The 21032-nt window shown below is 47.7% G+C and overlaps 1 protein-coding gene across 1 annotated transcript in view; it reads right to left on the minus strand.

The window, feature by feature from the left end:
* Window positions 1-21032, minus strand: part of CALN1 (calneuron 1) — a gene marked incomplete at both ends in the record, with an annotated part of 116893 nt that overhangs the window by 52667 nt on the left and 43194 nt on the right. Inside the window, one exon of the mRNA XM_082008614.1 lies at window positions 7715-7827. Coding sequence (XP_081864740.1) covers window positions 7715-7827 — 113 coding nt within the window. The remainder of the gene's footprint in view (window positions 1-7714; window positions 7828-21032) is intronic.

Consider the following 21032-nt stretch of genomic DNA (forward strand, 5'->3'; position numbering starts at 1 on the left):
ATAAATTTGATCCTGATGACTTGAGAGAACTGATTTTGTTACAGGGAAAAATGGGTACTGGTGAAAACAAGGTCCCTTCATAGGAACAGGTAAAAATGAGGCCACCCAAACATTACTGCTCACTCCTGCCTGCTGGCAAATTCATACACTGCAAAGGGGTTACAGGGCTGTGACAGTCTTACTGCCCAAGGATAGCCTTACCACCATGATCCAGGCCATGAACCTCTCCAATGTTCACGTCTACACCAGCAGCTGTGACAGCACTTCTGTGCTGGATACACAGACTACGAACAGAGAAGTCTCTTGTCGGTGGATTCATCAACGGCAAGCGTCAGCTTTCACTGTGTTGCGACAACAACCGCTCAGTGCAATGTACTCAGTGAGAACGTCTTTGTCAACAAAAGAAGATGTAATAACGTGACCAGAACTGTTCTCCTTCCAGTGATGACAGCCTCAGCACTGGCAGAGCTGGCTTCTTACATATAAATCAAAAAGGCACCTGAAACCCTTGGTGGTACTCATCAGATGGCATTAACCGTCCCCAGGTGCACCCATCTTCATCTGACCCACTTTTCTAGGCTTTCTTTATACCAAATGGAGAAAAATTGGCACTTCTGAAGCATGATGCATCTCTTCCTGAGACTGATGCCTAAAGCAGATCTCTTGAATTGCACCCTAGAATTGGCTATTTCTCGCTGTTAACTCTATAGGGAGTCTAAGCAGTGTCCCAGGTTAGCTGAGATGAACTGCACACTATCCATACCAGCTACGTGACCAGGGTCACCCTGCTCATCACTGCAACACAGCCATCAGCATCCTTGCAATGGAAAAGCTCACATTTCAACTCTGGATACGAGGAAACCACACATCAAGTCTAAAATGCAGGAACAGATATTGCAGGATACATTTAATTTTTGAACTTAGAAACATGGTCAGTACGCTGGAGCTAACGGCGCACCGGGTGAACTTAAAGACTCCAGATGGGCAGAGCCCAGTATTAGCTGTCATGGGAAAGGTGTCTGCCTTGGCTCCCAGGCCCAAGTGCAGTGGTTTCTGCAGGAGAGGCAAAGCCAAGGTTTTCAACCAGTCCTTCAGTTTGGTAGTATCCAGCTTGGGAAACCCAAGAAAGCGTAGCTCTTTAAGCACAGAACTTCTTTTCTGTGGAAATCACTTTAAGATATTTCAGGTTCAACAGCCAAGAAGCAGGCACCCACATTGCTGCTAACACTGAAAATACTGCTGTGGAGTGGAGGGGTTTTTTTGGTGGAAGAGATGTGCGTGTGAGGGGTTGTGCATGGTGCACTGGTACAGCCCCGATTGCCCATCCTTGACCTCATCCATCAAGTTTTAGTGCCCAAACTTTCATCTGCAGCGTTTCGTGGTTTAAACCCCAAAGGAGTCGCCAAAAGGGAGGCCACTTACACGGGCGCTAAGTCTGCACATCCTGTTAAGCTGTCCGTCCTCCCTGACCCTCAGCTTTCCTTCCAAGCAGCAGGTTCCTTACCCGCTGTAAACTGCGCATGGCTTAGCCCAGCTGCAAAACCTGCCCTGCCGGGAACCAGACCGACCACGAGCATCTCCCAGTATCCGAAACGGCAAACTGACTCTCTTCCTCCACAGAAGTCGATTTGAGAAGGTTCTTTGAAAAGCTGAAATAGCAGCACCTGAAATCCTGAAATCAAGAGGTATTTGCAGCAGAGCAGATCACTACCAGCAAAAAATTGTGGTGCAAGATGTAAAGTGCCCTGTCCTGTGGTTTAGCAATATCCTACACCTGCACAGACGGGCTGCACCAGCCAAGGAGGAGGAGGAGGGTGAGGAGGCGAGGCCACGTACACCCCGTGCCTGGCTGGCCCCGCTGCGAGAGGCAAGCTCTTATTTCGGCAATGCCATGGTCTGCGGGGGCGGGGGGTGGTTGGATCCGTTACCACGTGAAATTGCATGTGGAGCCGCGAACACTTTCTCTGTAACTCCGGCAAGGCTAATTTGCCGTCATCAAATTAACTCCTCTGCAGGGACAAGAGGAGAAAACTCACGTATAGGGAGAAATTGCCTTAGGTTTATCTACTGGACTTCATAAAGAAAAATCCCTCTCTAAGCAAAATTATCTTTGTAGAGAGACAAGCGGTGCTGGCGGCGGCGCGGCTGCGGCACGGCCCCCTCGTCCCCTGCCTTCCCTCCCACACCATCACCGGCCACACGCACCCTGCCCTGCGCCACTGAGGCTCCCACACATTTTCTCCTTCATTTTACCCTATTAAAACACTAATTGATTGACCAGATCACAAGAGCCCAGATCTCTCCCATGGGACACTGTTGCATTTGCAGTGACAACTGCAAACAAGACCACGGCTGGGCAGTTTTCGACAGCAAATCATTAAAGCACCAGCAGTCGTATCGGGAGGATGAAACCGCCGTGTCCCATCCCGGCCGCATCCCTCTGCTCTCCCACATTTGCAGCTGGCTCTGAGCCCCCCTTCCCCTCCCTGAGCCCCGTCCCCAGCCAGCGCCAGATGCAATACCGCACAGCTGGATGTGGCCCTGCTCTATTTTTCCTGCATCCGAGGAACAAAACGCCCTTTGCTGCATGCTGCTGAGCTTGGTGCCTCGGGAGCAGAGGGGTTTCTGCTGCCTCTGGCCTGTCCCTGGCTGTGTCTCCTAGGGTGCTGCAGGATCTAGCTATCTGGCTATACCCACTTATCCACCGAAGATCATAAAACCCAATGTATTCCTCCTCCTGAACAAAGGTATGTGGAAGCCTGAAGAGACAAAAAAGAGTTTTCCCAAGCCCAGAAAACATGAGCAGTTGCTTGTGACCTGCCTCCCCATCCTCCATCCCCCTGCAAAACTGCAGAGATATCGCTGCAGTGAAAAAATGAGATCTTTGAGCAGCATCTCCCCACCCGAAGCACTGCGTTGGTATTCTGGCCTTCCTGCTCCTGCAAAGCAGCCTTATTTATCCCAAACCAACCAGCCTCCTCCTGAACACCAGTGAATTATACTGGGCAATATCTAATGTGACGAACGGGCAGCGCGTCTCAGCAGATGATACAGTGCTGTCCCCTCATGCAAGACAAAGCTTCCAGATACCCTTGCACAGGCAATGCATTAGCTCTGGCTGAAATGATGTTCCCTGCAGCTTCCACGTGCACACAGTAAAGAGAGAAGGAAAAAAATAACAGGCAACATTTCGCCTCTCAGATGATCATCATACAAAATATTGACTTTTCAAAATAATCTCATCAGTGCTGCTGGGTATAGAATTTATTCTGCATCTGGTGCAGATGCAGCCCTGTTGTTTAACCATTCAAACTTGTTCTGACTTCAAAAAGCATTTTGGCCAAAACGGAGAGGTTTATTTTACTTAAAAGCCTATAATCCAAGATTATAATTACTTCTCTTGCTGTTGCTTACCCCCAGGGATGGAGATCCTCTACACTACATCCTGTGCAAACTATTTAACACTTGTGCCTGAAGTTCTTTGCACTTAAAAACAGTCTGAGCAAAAACTGTAAATGAATATGAAATGCCAGTTTCTCCTCTCTCTTTTCATCCCTCTCTCTGGTGCAGAATGGCAGGGCACAGTGGACAGATTTGGAATTTGTTTGCCAAAAAAAAGGAGCTACTATTTACCAGTAGTGTTTGTCTTTTCTGTAATGCTCTTGATCTAAATTGCTTTACAGACCTGAATGGCCATGCATTGGAAATGTCTCAAAACTCACTTGTACAAAACACAGCCCTCAGCGCATAACTGGAACCAGACTCATACTTCCTGAGCTCTGGAAAAACAAATTCTCATGCCTCAAAATTGAACAAATAGCATCTCATGTTGTATCTCATGTTGTACCACGTAACAGCTACCGAATCACTGCAAAAACACTGCTGGACACCCTGAAGGAAATCAGCTTCAGGACAATGAGCATGAGCACCAGCAGGAGCAGCTCAGAGAAGGTGGGCAGAGGAAGGCGAACGATGGGTAGCCACTCTTTAAAATATACAAAGGGAAAAAGACGGAAAGGGAAGGGGGCAGACACCTCATGAAAGACCATGCGAGGTCCAAACACCCCTGCGCAGGGCCAGGCTCACCTCCTCCCACTGCCTTCAAAAACATGGGTCATGATGTACTCCCAAAATCTCATCTATGCTTTTTCTTTTTTTTTTTTTTTTGCATTTTGTTTTTAATAAATGCAGACCGTGTGGAAGCAGCCAAAGAGGATGTTTGCGTTGTTGCTGCAAACTCGCCATGGCAGCTCTGCCCCAAACCAGGGAGAACGGGGCTTCACCAGGTGCTTCCATCCTTCAAACTCCTCCTGACCATCATCCAGCACACAGAGGACTGGCTACTGGTTACTGGGCAGCTGTGTATTTCAGAAAAAATATTTAAGATAGTTTAAGGGTGCCTTAAAAATTTAAGACAGTTAAAGATGTCTGTGCATGTGTACATGTTACTTCCATTTTCACACAGTTGGCACGAGGATGAGAAAACCATTTGGAAACAGAGCAGGAGGCACCCGGGGATGTTCTCTGCAAAACGGTGCTTGGTGTGTGCTGCATCTCACTCAGGAAAGGCAGACTGCCTGAGACGGAGGAGAGTCCGTGTTTCCTCTGCTCTCCTGGTATCACTGGTCTCTATTGACTGAGTCTGAAATAGTATTTGCAGGGATGATTTTTCCCTTCCCCTCAACACCTCCCGACTGAGGGACCATGGAGAACCATTCTAACTGGAGCAGAACTGATCGCCGCTACCTGAGAAAGCAAGAGTCAGACGCCTTAAACACACACCGATATGACTCAATTTAAATTCCACATGGGAAATCAAGGAGGGAAAACATATGAGGGTCCCTCCGTGTCTCTAGTACCTACCAAAGCTCAGGTCTCGGCCGAATCCTGCTTCTCCTGGGCTGACCATCGCTCTTTAGGCAACACATGTGATGATAGGAGGGATGCATCCTTTCCCTATTATTTCAAGCCTGCCTCTTCCACGTATGATCCCTCTCTCTCCTACCTATTCTTCCACTGTTTCTACCCCCTCCCGGTCTCCTGCAGCCCCACTGCTGTTGTTGTAAGATCCTTCCCCTCTGCAGCTTCTGCCATCTGGAACCGCCTTCCTGTCTCCCACCAACTCATCCCCAGCTTTGTCTACAAATGCATCTCCAGGCCCTCGTCTGTTCCTTTGAATTCCTCTCTCCTGCTGCTGTTCTTTATTATTTAACTCTGTCATTGCATTATTTAAAGTGTTATTAAGGCACACTTGGAACTGAGTCTGCACAGAAGTGCCACAGCATAGAAAGCTGGACCCTCGGCAAAAATACCGCATGAGCCAAAATCGTGACAGTTGAGGGAAGCTGTTTGGATGGAAGAGGGGAAGGCACTTTCTGGATGCCAACACGGATTTTCTCTCCCCTCAGGACTGACATAAGAGCCTCTTCAAGATGCCCTCTGCTGCCTGCAGCTTCGGGTCAGGCTTCATGGTAGCACTGCCTGGCCAGTTGACACCAAGGCAGAGCTGTCCCTTCTTGTCCCACCCTCGCTGCCCTTTTCACCTAGCACCACTCGCACCACAGGCTTGTGGGCACTATCCCCTCCTTAAAATTATTCCTTGGGGATGCCTGCAGGGGTGAAGTGCTCTATCAGCAACCCAAGCTCATCCCCCTCTCCCTGTCATTCCTTTCCAGCAAATGTGAAAAATGCACATCAAGGGGATATGGAAAAGACAGCCAGGCCCCGATTCCAAGAAGGGCTTTGTTTCAAATCAGATGTAATCCCGCAGGAGATAATGCAGATACATAAATGCTTTGCTTAAAGACAAGGTGACTTATGACCCTGCAGATGGCATGGCTAAAGCCACGTAGGAATGAGCAAAGGCAACTTGTTCCCTGAATGGCACTTCCCTACGTGGTTTCATCCTTGCTTTTTCTTTGGGAATAAGCAGCAAAATCACTGTATTCTTCATGATCTCTCCTATTCCAGGAGAAATGAACTGTGAGATTAATCCTTCTCTTCAAGGGCTTTGAAATCCAGGAAAGTGCTATGTAAAAAGATGTGTTTTTACCTTTACAAGTAAAAGACCATAAACGTTTTTTTCCAAGGCCCCGGAGCACTTGTCCAATTCCGTCAAAGTTTCACTGCCTGCGGACAACCCCCAGGGCTGTCCCTTCCCACCGCGGAGCCGGTTACCTGAAGTCTCCACACTCTTTTCACTCGTCCCACTGCAGCCCTGGGTGGGCACAAGGGCCGTGGTCCCTGCTGCACGGAAGAGCAAGGCAAAAGCTGAGCCCAGGAGTCCTGCTGCTCTAAAAGCAGAGCACACATCCTCCCTTCCTCGCTTGCTCTGCGCAAAGCCACTGCAGGCATTCCCCCGGGCTGAAGGGTCACTGAGCGGCAGCGGGTTAACCTGTGAGTTGAATTTTAGGGAGGGCTCCAGAGTTCTCTGCTTCCCCATTGAAGAGCTCAGCTCATGAACTTGATTTCCCCAAAGGGTTTTTTTGTTTCTTGAACGGCTCTGGTGAGGCAGATTTTGGGGTGTGTGGGCTCAGGGGAATGGGGTGGTGCTTCCTCCTCTCCCTCATGCCCACGTGCTGGGATGAGCCTTGCAAGGTGCAATGGAGGCAATAAAGCGTTTGTGACTGCACAGTCCTGCCCTTCATGGTGTGAGTTCAGCTCTTGCACCTCTCCAGATATGTTACAAACCACTGTGACTTCACCAACGCCAAACTCTTGCTTTGACAACCAAATACTAGAATCCAGACCAGGATTTCCAGGGTTATTCCTATCACATACCAGGAGGTCAGGAACAATTTTTCAAAAGACTTTTTAAAGGCTTTTACAAAGCTCCACCCAATTCAGTCTGGGCAGCACCGCAGGGTAGTAAAGGAAGACAGAAATGCTTATATCCAGGCTTGACTCTTTTGATTCACATAAACTTGGTAACATTTAAAGTTTATTAGCAAGCAAAGGCTGTTGGATGATCAATGAAACGAGCAGTAATCTCACATGAAGACACACATTTAATCCATTGGCAAGAAATGCGCAGCACTGTGTTTTGGGAGATTTTTAATCCCTGTCATAACAGCCTGGACTGTCCTTGCTTTTCCAGGAAGGTCTAACGCCGTTTAGAATCACACTGCACCACAGATGCCAGGCAGCTCCTGCTGCCAGACCTGTCTCCCCTCCAATGCCTGAAACCAGCAGGACCAATCCACCCCAGGGCAGCACCATGAGTAAATCTTGCACTGGCACAACATGGTTATCCTCAGCCCTGGATCTGAACGAACTGCAGAAGCACCGATCAGACGTGACCTGCGCGCTCACCTCGCTCTGCTTGGAGCACCCCTGTGCCACAGCCAAGGGACGTTGCACATTTCTGGGAGCAGCCGGACAGGTTCAAGGTTCCTAACTCAAAAGACTCATCAAGAAAAATGTTTTTCCCTTCCAAAAATGAATTCCAAAATGCTCCCAAACATGTTGCACAAATAACTGGGTTATTAACTGCAGTTCATCCCCAGTAAGTGTTTTCCCTTCCTCCTACACAGGGCTTAGCTGAGAGCAGGTCCCTCCAGCAACACGGGATCTTACACAACACACAATGAGAGGGACCCGAATAACCTCTACACAAGCATTCACACTTAGCAAAACATCTCATGCTCCTCAACAAATCAATTCTGGAAGCTATTGATAGTCAGCTCAAGTTGCATTTAAGAAAATGGCCACTTACCTGCCAGAATATGCTGTCTATTGTATTTCCCAGAAAGCCATCTCTGCCTTCTGATGATACCAGCTTAGGTCCCAGAATAGTCATAAATTCATCAAAATCAACCTGGCCATCCCCTGGAATGAAAGAAAAAGATCAATGTTTTCACCGAAGTACCACTTAGTGCCAATGTCCAACACTGCTCTGGATCTGCTGCGTCTCATGGACCTGTACATGCACTATGGTACCTCCTACACCAACTTCATGGTGCCTGCAGACCCAAATTTGTTGTTATGCCAATGAATGGCCTGTGTTGTGGCATACCCACACCTGAAGACAGCACGAGGTAGAGATGCACCAATAGAGATGAATGGTCATTCCCCAGCCCCAGAGAGTTTGTAGGCAACTCACTTCTCAAAAAAAAAAAAAAAAAATTCTGGCAGGAGGACAGCAGCCACCAGCACGGCCAGGGCTCTTCCCCTCTACAAAGCCGCCAAACAGCCAGGTGTCTGCAAAGCTTTTACAGGACAACTCCATCCTCCAGAGAAAGGGAACACAGGCAGAGGGAAGAGCAGACTATAGTGAATCCACCGGGCATTTCATTCCAGCTTCCCATCAGCATCCGTCTCTCAAAAGCCCTGTGTGCTCAGCATGCAGAGCAGGCAGTGTAGACACAGCTCCAGTGCCATTAGCAGGAAGAGGAGACTGCTCCTGCCATTAATGAACTGAGCCTATGCAGTCCCAAGCCCCTCCAGTACATTGTATGTTTTGCAAATGAGGCATGTGGCTGTTTGAAGTATATCTGATTATTGCAGCAAATATTACTTTTCCCTCGGAGAACTTCTGTGATGCTTAATGAAAATTGCAAAAAACCCATGCCTGTTGAAGGATCTTAAAAATACCTGTTTCTCTGAACAGGGTAGTTAAATGTCTATATGCCTCTCCTTAGTCTATCTGTCTGTAGACACATCCTCCTACGTATTATTAGACCAGTGGATATTAGCCCTCCTTCAAATCTGGAAACAGAATCAACAACTGTAAGTATTTTTGGTTGTTTTTTATTCAAATTCAGCTGGAAATGACTGCATCCACCTCTCCATGTAGTTGCCGTTGCTAAATTATTAGGTGTTAGAAGTGCCTAAAACCATCAGACTAAAACAGATCAATGCAAGGGCTACTATTAAAATGTCACTATTGACTGCAGTACGTACAGCAGCCCTGCGTGACAGCTTTATCACGTGCACTGCATGCTGCTGCTATCTGTCCTTTTTATTATATTTCATACGCTTGATCTGAGCATATGCACTGCTGATTGAAATCTCTCCATGTCCTTATCTTTGCAGAAACACAATGTGAAAATAAGCAGAGTCAAAATGCTTGTTTGCTAGAATACTGATCTCTATTCACTAGGCTCTGCCCATAATTTCATGAAGACAAGAGCGAATATCCTGGGGGTGAGATAGCAGCGGGGGCTTTGAAAGGAAACCCAGCGGGGAGTCGTAATAGTTTTGATGCCGTAACGTGCAAGAAGACCCCATCCAGCTGCTGAAGTTGCTCACACCTTTGGGGCTCAGCACATGCTGAAGGGCTTTGCAGGGCTGGAGCGGGCTGAGCACTTGCAGGATGGCTCTCATTTCTGGGACAGCTTATTAAGCAGAAAAGGAAAGGGATGGGCACCCCACCACTTGGAAAGCCACTCTTTAAAACATTTATGGGCAATGAAAAAATGCGTTCCTTCTTCTTCCCCATGGGAGGCGTTGGTTTATGACATCAAGTCGGATTGTATCAGTCACAGCACGTTGGATCATGTTGGGGAAGGTAATGCAAGGTGACAGCGGATTCGGGGCTATTTACATTGCAGTACATCACTTCAAGGGAAAGGCAGTAACAAAACCATACACTATGATGCAAATTGGGTTAAAGAAATTAGCCAGATTATCAAGAAAACAATTTGCATTTTAAAGAGATTCTAGTACCTGCCCATGCATATATTTCATCCTATCCATATGCGACCCCAAAATATTGAGTTATTCAATTTGCATTTTATACAATGTCATTTCATCCACAGAGGAGAGGCAGGACTTAGTCCTACACACGACTCATGAGAAAGCGGGTGCCAGGACTCCTGGGTTCTGTGTCTGACTCAGAACAAGACTTCGGGCAAACCCTTGCTCATGACTTCCCTGTGTCTTTGCCAGGGATCATAACTAACTTCACAGGGTTTAATTATCGGCTTAATTATAGCATTTTCCACAACCTTGGAAGAATGATGCCATTACAAAATGCATTATATCCTTATTGACTGCTTTTTCAATTAAAACTGTTAACGAGCAAGGAAAGTAGACCCCAAAACATTTTGCCTGGTAGAAATATCTCTTCAACATTTGTTTTAAGCTGCAGAAAACAAATCTTCCTGCCATCAGGATCCCAGGAGACTGTAGCATCATAATGTCAAGAAAGAGAACTCACAATTTTGGATGAAAACTCCTTTTACAGTGTTCAACAGACAGGAAGGAAATATTATTAAAAAACAACACATTGGTTCCAAGACACACCCAGTGCAACTCTGCATGGTTGCAAGGTGAAAATGCACTGGGTTGCTCTCCACAACCATGGCATAACCAGGTAATGCCCAATACCCACATTGCCTGTAAGGATCCACACGTGTTCAGGCCACCCATCAGCTCCTGCGAGCACTCAGCTTGAAATCTGTGTTGGGTACAGTCAAAAGATGTCTTCCTCCTCCTCCTCTGAGCCGTTGTCATGTACACGGTGCCCTACAAGCCGATGTGCAACGCACACATCAAGCATCTGTTCGAGAATCTGCATTGGAGACAAATCAAACACCACGCACGTCCCCATGTTTGGCTTTGCTGTGCCTACAGATGTGCTCCTCGCCTGGGAGTAGTTGATATTCACAGCGAGCGATGTGTGGCTTATTCAGAAATGAACTTTTAGTTGGGTTTAAGGGATGAGAAGAGGGGAGGAAAATGCCAGGCTGGAGCCTGTGTGCTGTCTATGTTGCTCTCTCACCTTTGCTTGCTGCTTTCCATGAGCCATCCAGCAAGCCCCAAACAACACTGCCGTCAGCGGTGATCGCACAGCCCCAGTCCCTCAGTGTCCCCCGGGCCAATTTATAATGTGTGCCACCTTCTGCCTCTAATCCCACATTAATGACTTTAGCAAGAACTCATCACACGGACGGAAAACAACCTCATAAGGAGGGATGGAGCACAAGCGGGCAAAAAGCTACGGCTAGGATGGATCGGGCTGTGCTCCCCATCCAGTGATGGTCCCCCCATCCTCTCCCTGCTCCCGCCAGTTACACATGCAGATGAGGTTTATAAACCCGAGCCATGCTGAAGTCCCTGATTGATGAAGGCACTGACATATTGCAATAACTTATTTACAAACTGGGAGGGCAGGCAAACCTTGAGGCACGACAATGCAGGTCATCTGGGGCAGGGGAAGACTGTCAGGTAGCAAGGTGGGTGAGGACCAGAGGGGTTCCAGGCACAATGCGATCCAGGTGCCACCCCATCCCCGAGTTACCACCCATAAGCCAAGGGGCAGCCACCGTTTGTGTGGGTGATCTTAGAAAAACACCAGAGCTGAGCTTAGCCCCTGGTTTTAAACCACATAAAACATTTATTTATTTACTTACAGTTATGCCCTAACATTTTTCTCCACAATGCTTCCTCTTAATCCTGGCATTAATGTCAAAGAGGCAGAAGGGGGTTAGCTATCACGTGGCTGAACCTCGCATGACTAAAGCTATGATTCAGAACATCGCTGGCCACATCATCAGAGACAAATCAGATCTGCTTATCATTACTAGTCTGTTAGCATCAGCTAGGTGCTAAGTGCTTCCAGATACCCACAAAGGTTTGCTCCCTTGCAAGACAATGCCTCAGTTCTGACAAAAAACAGGCAAATGTGATAATAAAAAGGAATAGCAACTAGATGCACTGTCAACAGCCCTTGGAGCAATTGTGTAAGCCTGGCTAACTGCTCCATGGTGGAAAGGGAATGCTGAAGGCACCCAGCCAACATCTTTGGGTCCTCTGGGAACCTTTTCAGTGCCCCAAGACCACGTGTGGCCAGCAAGGATTCCTGGACCTGCCAAAGGCACAACATGCACTGTTCACTCACTGGGTGCAGAAAGACCTTGGGAATAATTTCAGTTCGAAGAGCCCCAGCATCAATGCTTGCTATGCTGTGAGCTCAGTTTGGCTGGCACCATGGAGCTCCACAGAGCTACAGCAGGGAATCATTTGGCCCCACATCATGTTCAATATCCACTTATGCCAAGCGCACCAAAGATGATGGAGCTGCAGCTAAGAGCAGCTTGGAGCTGGGAAACCAAGCTCTTTTCCAGCTCTCCCAGACACTGAAGCCCAAGGAAATTTTCTTTGGACGTGATAGCCCCAAGGAAGTGGTGTCTGCACCTCTGAAAAATGCCCATTACCTCTTCTAAATAAACTAATGGGATGTGGAAAAAGGAAAAGCACTAACGACTCAATGTATAGAGGAGCCTGTGAAACTACCACCACACTCCCGTGGAGCAAACTTTGGATTGGACATGTATGTTGTAGGGAGCCAAAGGAGCCTCCAGCACTTCTGAAGAGGGATTTATTCTCTGAAGCTACTTGCCTTCAACCCCAATTAATTCATATTGGGGTTGTGCTTCCAGATGCCCGGGTCAAAGAGGTTTCAGGGTACTATCCTTTGGTCTTGCTGGAGGTGTTGTGCTTCACTGTTGCATCAGAGCTGAGCACAGAAAATCACAACCCTCTCTCTAACCTGATGGGCTTTGAGCTCCAGTCCAAGGATTTCGTCTTCCCCCAGCCCCCATGACTTTAATAAAGTGGAGAAGGGAAGGTTGTATTTGCTGGAGGATGTTTAGCAGGAAAAATGTGGGTATTTTTAAAGCAGGCAGAGCTCTGCAGTTACTTTGTCAGGGCACCGAGGAGGGCAAACGCAGCACGAAATGACCCCAGCTGCACTCTTACACCAAGCCTGGCTACACCCGTGTGGCCGGAGCCCCATGTTGCCTTTCTCCTGGTACATTTGTCCTGATCCCACAGGATCTACCATCAGCAGTGGTTTCCCCAGGCTGGATGTGCCGGGCAGGGAGAGTGCAGCAGAGGGACTTGGGAGAGAGGGGCTGGGCTGAGCCAGGATGGCAAATTCCCACATCCCAGGTAGCAGCAGCTCATGCATGGGCTCTTGCAAACTCTTCAACCAGAGCTCCTCTGCTTTGAAGAAATAATTAAATGCTCAGAGGAGCAGCAGTGTGAACCCATCTTGCCCTCCATCCCGTGGGAGAGCCCCGACCCTCAGCCTTCAGTCGACCGCTATCTGTCCAAAAGTCTCCTGTTGGTGCAGCTCCTTGGAGGATGTAATTTAATATTCATTGGGCTGGAGAAAGAGTGGGAGAGGAAAAGAAAAAGCGAGGAGGAAAAAGTGCGTGGATTGCATCGCCTGTACCCAAGGGCAGAACAGAGACTTCCACCTGATTTTCAGAGCCTTGTGCATTAAACTGGGAGCCTGCATTATCTGGCCTGCCTGCTTACTAAATAAGTATTTTCCCTGGCCAATCTCAGGATAATCAGGTTCTCCCTCCTTGAAAGTTTCTTGTCACAGCCCTAAAATAAGGCACACATTTAAACAGAGATGAGGATCTGCTATGTGTAGACTGATAAGTATTCACACTTCTTTTTCCTCGAGTTTGACCTCCAGAGTGCAGCTAGGTGATATATTTAAAGTTAATGAGCTAGTCTTTTGCAGCTTGGGTCCCAGGCGCACACAACACTCCTGTTTATTTTTATTCTCCTAATAGCTAGCTGCAATGATTCCCTGTCCTGGTCTGTGTCATTGTTTGCGCCCATAAAGTAACCTGTGCAGTAATAATACAGTCTGGTGAAGGCTGATGCTGCTGTGCCTTGAAATGATGCAGAGAATGTGCACAGAAAAGCTCCAGCCACAGGATATTTCCCAGACGAGTATTTCGGTTTCAGAGATTTTAAGGTCAGAGGAGAACAGCCTGATCGCCAGCCTGACCCTTCCCCCAGCACGACCCAGAGACTTTCTGCCTAATTACAGCCTCGATCCATAACTTCAACCAGAACTAGGGAAAGTCTTTCATAAAACTTTCGACTTTGAAAACAGTTTTAATTATAGACATCCATGGAACTGGCTGAAAAGAGTGGATAAAGCTCCGCTACTGTGCCGACACAGATATTTTGTAGTGGGGAAACTGAGGCACAGAGCATCACCTTCCCAAACGTTACCAGAAATGAGGCTGCCTGCAGAGCCAGGTGCTAGACCTGCCTGCCCACACAGCGATCCACAGGCACAGGACGTGCAACCAGTCCCCAGGATGGAGAAAGACAGCAACAAGCATCTCCTATTTCCAAAGAGTCCTGTTTGCATTCCCTTGGGAGGTTTCTGCCCCAGAGCCGTTGGCAGAGGGTCTCTGGTATTCCCTAACAAAGCATACACTTAAAAAATACAATTTCTCATTTCTCTTGCTCCCTGGGAACAGTGGGGGCATATCCACTGGGCACTGTTTTACCATTCACCAGCTCTGCCATATGCCCCACAGCTTTAAGGACTGCTTTTTGAAGGAAAAACTGTACTGAAGCCAAAGGAAGGGGTGAAAGATCTCCACTGGAGCCCACTCCGTCCCTTAAGCACCTCCATGTCCTGCAGCTTTAGGAGCGGCTGTGCGGAACTGAACTCTGGTTCAATGACAACTATGCAATAAAAGATTAGCAAATTGTACAGACATATGTTCCTGGAGGAAGAAATTTCCATGGGGTCTGAAAGGCTCAAACAGAGCCCAGAAAGACAGAGCCGGGGTTGCATCCATCATGACATAGAGAAAAGGACCTTGAGAGTTACTCATTTTGACAGCCTGTTGGCTCGTCTTGCAAGGAAGAGGAAACGGCTGCAGAGGACTTGTTTGCTTCCCCATTAAAACAAAAATCTATTAACTCCCCATGTTTGCCCAAGGGGACCCTGTCCAGGAGCTGACCCGCAAGACAGTGATTGAAGAGGACGGGGGGCTCTGCCTCTGCGGCGGCAGTGTGACGTGTCCCGTGCTCCACCACAAGCACGAAAACAAGCAGGATGCTGCTCGTGCTCGGCTAGGAGAAAACTCCAACAGAAGCAGTGACTGCAGTAAAGAAAAGAAAAAAAATCCATCAGACACCTGCCAAGCAGCGTGCCAGCTTCACGCCGGCCCTGGGAAGCCACAGGACGCCCCAGTTACTGTCCCCGTGACCAGCTGCCCTGCAGGGAAGGCACTGCGGAGCCTGCTGAGCGTGGCGTGCCCCCAGCACGGCCGCTGCAAGCCACCGCGTCCCCTCTGCCCCGCGTCCCCCAGGACCCTCTCCCTGTGCAAAGGCGCCCGGCACGTAAAACCGAGCGGGCTCGTTTTGCAGGGCTTTGCAGAACTGCAGATACCCTTTGATCTTGCAGGTTGTAACCAGTTGATCCCTTTGTCAGATGGATCAAGAGGAGCAAAATCACATCCCAGCTACCCAGGACTTTAATTATTTTTGCTCCCCAGGCCTCAGGAATAGCAGGAGAGCGTGCATCGCTATCAGACAGCTCGGCGCAACTTCGAGACAACCGGCAAGTCACAGGCTCATTAAAACAGAGGAGTATGTGTGTTCCCTGTGGCATACACATTCTGTGAAACCAGAACCATAATACCAGGAGTACTGCATTTTAAAGAATAAATAAAATTAAACAAGGATGCAAACAAATGACAAGGCATGCCTGCATGAGACAGATCACAGGCTGCATGCCGTGTTTTGCAGAGGACTCGGCCCCGTTGGAGCACAGGGTGGGCAGGTTTCAGGGAGGGAACTGCAGTTCAGTGTTTTCTCTTGTCCTGTCTATTCAACACAGCTGCACGCAGCCATCCAGGCACTGCATCGAAGACAGAATTTTATATCACTTAAGAACCTCTTCCCAGTACTGAGCTGCAAATCTGACCAGCAACAACAATTACTCTTCATTCTTTGCAGCGAGAACACATAATACGATAATCTCCATTTTACAAATCGGAGCAGACACGAAGAAAGTGGCCTCTATAAATAAAGACAAGTCTCATCAAATCCATCTCACCGACCAAGTTTCTCAGCTCAGCAACACACTTTAAAGGATAACCACGCGGAAATGATGCTTGATCATTTCTCACATATAAAAACCAGAGGACAAACCCAAAGTCTGCAGCAACCTGCCCATGCTTTTCCTATTAACTCTGCGTTCTACGCACAGAAACGGTTTCTGGTCTGCTTCCAGCAGCCTGGGCTCTTTTACACAGTTTCACGTCGCAATGTGGACGCCGTGCAGTCACGCTGCTGCGGTTTATTCCCTTTCCAAAGGGCGTCGCAGCAGTCGTGAGCATGCGTGAGGGTACCTCGCTGTACAGGGCAGCCCCTGGGCAGCACAACTTTTGCAGGCAAAGCATAAGAGGACAACAAAACTGCAGAACCCTGTTGCAGCCATCGCGGCTTACTGGGGTTTTTTTTAATTCCTCTTCCATTCCCTGCTCCACAAAGAGCCATTGCAAAGCAGCCTGGGAATATGCGGAATTTTAAACTGGGATTTCTTTCCCCTGTTTTTTCTTGCACGTAATGCCATAGCTGTATTTTCGCTGCTCCTGCTGATGTGTCACGTAGCGTGATAAAAGGTAACAGGTAGCTTGCTTGTACGCTGATGAAACCAGCTCGTCTTTTACTTGATCAAAGTATTTCCTATTTGTACCATAATAAACATTTTGACACACTGGGGTTTTTTTTTTCCTCTTGCGTTAGCCTGAAGTTATTTTTCCAGGGTACTGAAAACCAGCTGCTTCTCTAATTAGTACACTGAGTGCTTATTTTACTCCTCAGATAGAAGTGTCTTATGTTGTAACGAAACAGTTTGACACTGAAGTCACACATTCATCTATTTTATTGCAAAAGTCTGCTTAAAGTGTAGGCATCCCAGATAAGGCAACACATTTAATGTGCCATTTCTCTGCATTTTTATTAGCATTACTGCCAATTGGAAGAATTTACAAATAATTTCTTTTCCAGCACATAAATATATAAAATATTTTACTTTCCACATACTGGCAGAACATTTCAGGTCATTCTTCAGATTGCAGACAGAAATGTATGCACCTCACAGTCTGCAATGTTTACGTTCATGCAATACCTAATTATGTCTGAGGATAAAGTAAATGAAGGGTATAGACTAAAGTAAAATTTGACCTCTAGTTCTAGACCAAAAGCAAACAATATGTCCCTATCTAAGGTGCGGCACACTGGATAGATGCCAGCTATACCGAACAACCTTCTCCTGGCATGCCGTCACGCACCACTTCTATCAAACTGTAAGCAAATCTTTGGCCTAATGTGAATCTCATGCTTTGAGTGATGGAACCAAAATTCCTCACCTCCCTTCCCAAAAAGAGGCATCTTTGCACAGAAAACCCCTTTGCTTTCTGCTCTAATTTGGTACTTCATCTCCCGCATCACAGCATGCCATAGCATCTTCCAGTAGTTCATAAAAGCGTATGTCTCATGATTTATAAGATTTCTCTTGAGACCTTGAAATATTCCAAGTATATTCTAATTTTTCTCCCTAATTCATTTTTTTGTACCAACTATATTTCCCCTTGCAGCAGCTGCGTTCCTCTTCACCTGGGTGAAGCATGCCTTGCGGAACAGCAAACGGACTTGGAAGAAGAGGTGGAGAAGGCATTTGTAGGAAATGCCTTCCTCCAGTGAGGACTGGCAACAATTAGATATTCACAGGAAATACCTGCATTCAGCGAAGACGTGCTAAAAAGGCAAATGTCGCTGGGACAGTGGTCCTTTGCAGGTCTGTGGTCTGTCCTCAGGACAAGGCTGAGGGCTTCCTACATGCCCCCACCAGCTCCCATCACTCACTCCCTGCCACAGAATGGGAATGAAACATCTCCTGCCCCAGTGGCCCAAACCCACCTAAGCTGTTGGGGTAAAAAAAGCCAAGCTGATGTGCAACTGTGCGGTCAATCGCTTGGGAATATTTGTCAGCCATCTCTGGGGATGGGAAGCTGGGTTTGATGCTTCTTAACACAGGATTTGCTGCGAGTTTGCACTTGCCTGTGCATGGGAAAATACATCTTGTTCTGTTTATGAGCCCCAGCCCATACTGGAGTCCCATCTCACCATTTCTTGGCTAAACTTCTCTTCCTCTTCCCCAGCCCTGCGACGGCTTTGCCATGCCATGGCACTGATGACCAGCAGATAAGTAACCCAAGCCTCACCCTGTGCCATGGGCTTCATGGCATGGGACAACCTGCATCCTTGTGATCCCGACAGGCAGGAGTCCCCTCCTGCCACTCTGAGCACTGGAGGGCATTTGGAAGCTCTTGAGCATCCTTAGCATCACACCATGACATTCCTAGTGAGCAAACCCACTCACTGCACTCATTTCCATCCTATCAATACCAGGGCTGCTGGCATGTCACCTGTTAAGGAAGACTGATGGTAGCCCTCAAGAGCCATGGAGATATTAAAGGTGATATGACACCTGTGAAGAGTTCCTGGGCAAAATCCAAGTTGTGCAATTGCCATTTTCACTTAAGTTCAAGCAGCATTTTCTAACTAACTACATTTTGCCTTTGAATGCAATGAATTATGAAATGCACTTTTATTTCTGCTCTAATTTCGAGGCTTACTGTGTGTTACTGAACAGCTGCACACTACAGCCCCAGAAGCAACTGTCCTTGGGTGTCTCTGGAGTTGATCCTCGCGTTATTTACTGAGCTTGGTGAGATCCTTTGTGGCAGAAGGTGACATACAGGTGTGAAATGCTCTTGTCATATCAGCTTATGCTCAGCCACAAAGCCATTCCAGCATACATTGCATATGCTTCACTTAAAACATATTTTGCCCAACCTAGCCATGCTGCTCCCACAGCTCGAATGTTTCCTCAGCCTGACCTAGACAGTGCTAATCCTCCCTCCTTATTCCTACCGAAAAAAAGGCTTTGAAATGAAAACCAAATTCAGACCAGCTCTGGTTGCTCATTATTTGGAGCCCATCAGTTAAATAAACCATGGCAGATACAGCCACGCTGCCATCCTGCAATGCGAGCACACTCCCAAGGTAATTTCTGATGAAAACCGTATGTTTGCACTAAGTCTGTTCAGGCTGGTTCAGATTAAATATAAACCACTGCCAATTGTATTACCTCATTATTAGCAGACACTGGCAGCAGCCTTGCGTGGAGAAATGGACGTCTGGCTATGCTACCTGCTGTCACATCATAATTCACATCAGGTGCTGGGGGATGCACAGGAGGATTACTGCCTCCTCCTTGGCTTTCCAGACCACAGGGGACTCTTCCTTGACAATGGCCTTTCATCCAGCTGAGCTTCCCACCCACCTGATGCTGAGCCAAAGCCTTGAAAAAATTCGACAGCCTTCAACAGGAGTATATGGTATGAGGGTAAGGCTGTGCCTGGGAGCGCAGGGCACGACTAACATCCCCAGGAGCTCGTTGGGTTCAAGCCCTGCTACCGAATGATGCTCACACACAGTGGGAGAGGAAGAAGGAAGCTATTGCTGGTGCTCACTACATATTTCAAGTTAAATCCCAGAAAAAAAAAAAAAAAGACGACAATCCATCAGAGAAAAAGTAGCCATAAGCCATATAATATTAATTCAAGCCATATAGTATTAATTCAATTTGCAGGCAAGGTAAATCTTTCACATAATATTCCCCTATTTGCTCAGTGCCTAAGGAATTTCCCATTACCCTGTCTTTTTTCAATGTATGGCCCATTTGACCTTCACATAGCACAGACTTGTGTCCAGCCCCAAAATCCTCCGCTCAAAATACTGCAACAACAGGCAGCTGAGACGTAAGAACAATAAAAACACCCAGTACAACCAGACTGTATCTTTGGCGCTGTTGGAACTGCTGAGCTGGAAGAGGTGCAGGATCACCTCCCGTCTCTGCAGAAAACACATCGAGCTTTCTGAAAGGTCTCAAACAGGAATTTAACACCTTCCATCTGCAGCCCATTACTCTACATTTTAACTCCACCTCTCCGATTACAGGTCCCTGCACACTAGGAGTGTATACGAAAGAGTGCCAAAGTCTCAAGTCTGTGAGACTGAGAGTCAGGGAATAACTGGAGATGAACCAAAACTGGAAGCCAAGTCCACAGCACTCTTTTTCCAAAAAAGCACAGAGTTTCGGTAAAAGACCCCATGAATTGGCACCATGCTGAGTCTGGCCTTCGCAAAACCTAAAGAGAAATCACCTGGTCTGCTAGGAAAGGCCAGCAGAACATAACAAGGTGCAAACAATAATTTTTGGAGAAAATGCTTTTAAAAGTGATGAATTTTTTTCTTTTGGGAATGAGATCATTTCAACAACTGATCTTGTCTATCCCCCAGGTTTCACGTTACTTTGTCTCCCTGCTCTAGGGGAGATGCTGAACACCCTTGAGCAGGCTGACAGCCTCTTCTCCGCTTCCCCTGGCCTGACGTGCATCTCATGGGGGCATTCGACTTGGATAGCCCCAAGGAAGCGGGAGAACGTCAATCCCGCTGCCACCGTCTCCCATGGGCTCTGCTCTCAGCAGTCTCCCCAAGGATGCTGGCATCGCATCAGCTTGCCAAGCATCCCCGGGGGGTTGCTCCTCCCTCCCTTCCGCATCCAGCACTCTGGCTTGGCATGATTTCACCTAACTTTGCACAGTGTTTCAACCCTGCCGTGGCCGCCTGCAGAAGGGAGGGAGAAGGTCGGATCCACACCCCAGCTTCCCTGCACATTTCAGGCATCAGGGAAGTTTCCCTTCATGCACCGACCAAGGACATTTGAAAGACAGCCTGCTCATTGTGATCAGCTCTGATTGTAGCTTTGCAGCAGTTAAGAAGTCCCCCCTGGCTCCAGCATCCTGCTGCTGCATTTCTCTCTTCCCATTAATGGTGGGTTCTGTTTCTTTTATTACCTCTTAGTAATCGTTTGACGAGCTCTCACAGCAGGACTTTGCTTAAAATTGTTCCACCTTTCTAAACTCTCCTTCAAAAACCATCAACACTTCATCATGACACAGCACAGCTCCCATCTGCAGCATCTTTACTTGCAAGGAGCAGTGAGGCCGCAGGACGGGGCACCTGCACTTGGTTAGGCACTCAGGTCATCTCCCAGTTAGCGTTCCTGGGCCAGATGCTTCCCAGGAATGCATGGAGAAAGGTTACAACAGCCTTGCAAAAGACCATTCGCAACTTTGCAGAGAAAGGTTGCAAGAGCTGGTGCGTCTTCACCCAGCTGTATCAGC

Source organism: Phaethon aethereus, assembly GCF_964289735.1.
Source record: "Phaethon aethereus genome assembly, chromosome: 19".
In the NCBI taxonomy this organism is placed as follows: domain Eukaryota; kingdom Metazoa; phylum Chordata; class Aves; order Phaethontiformes; family Phaethontidae; genus Phaethon; species Phaethon aethereus.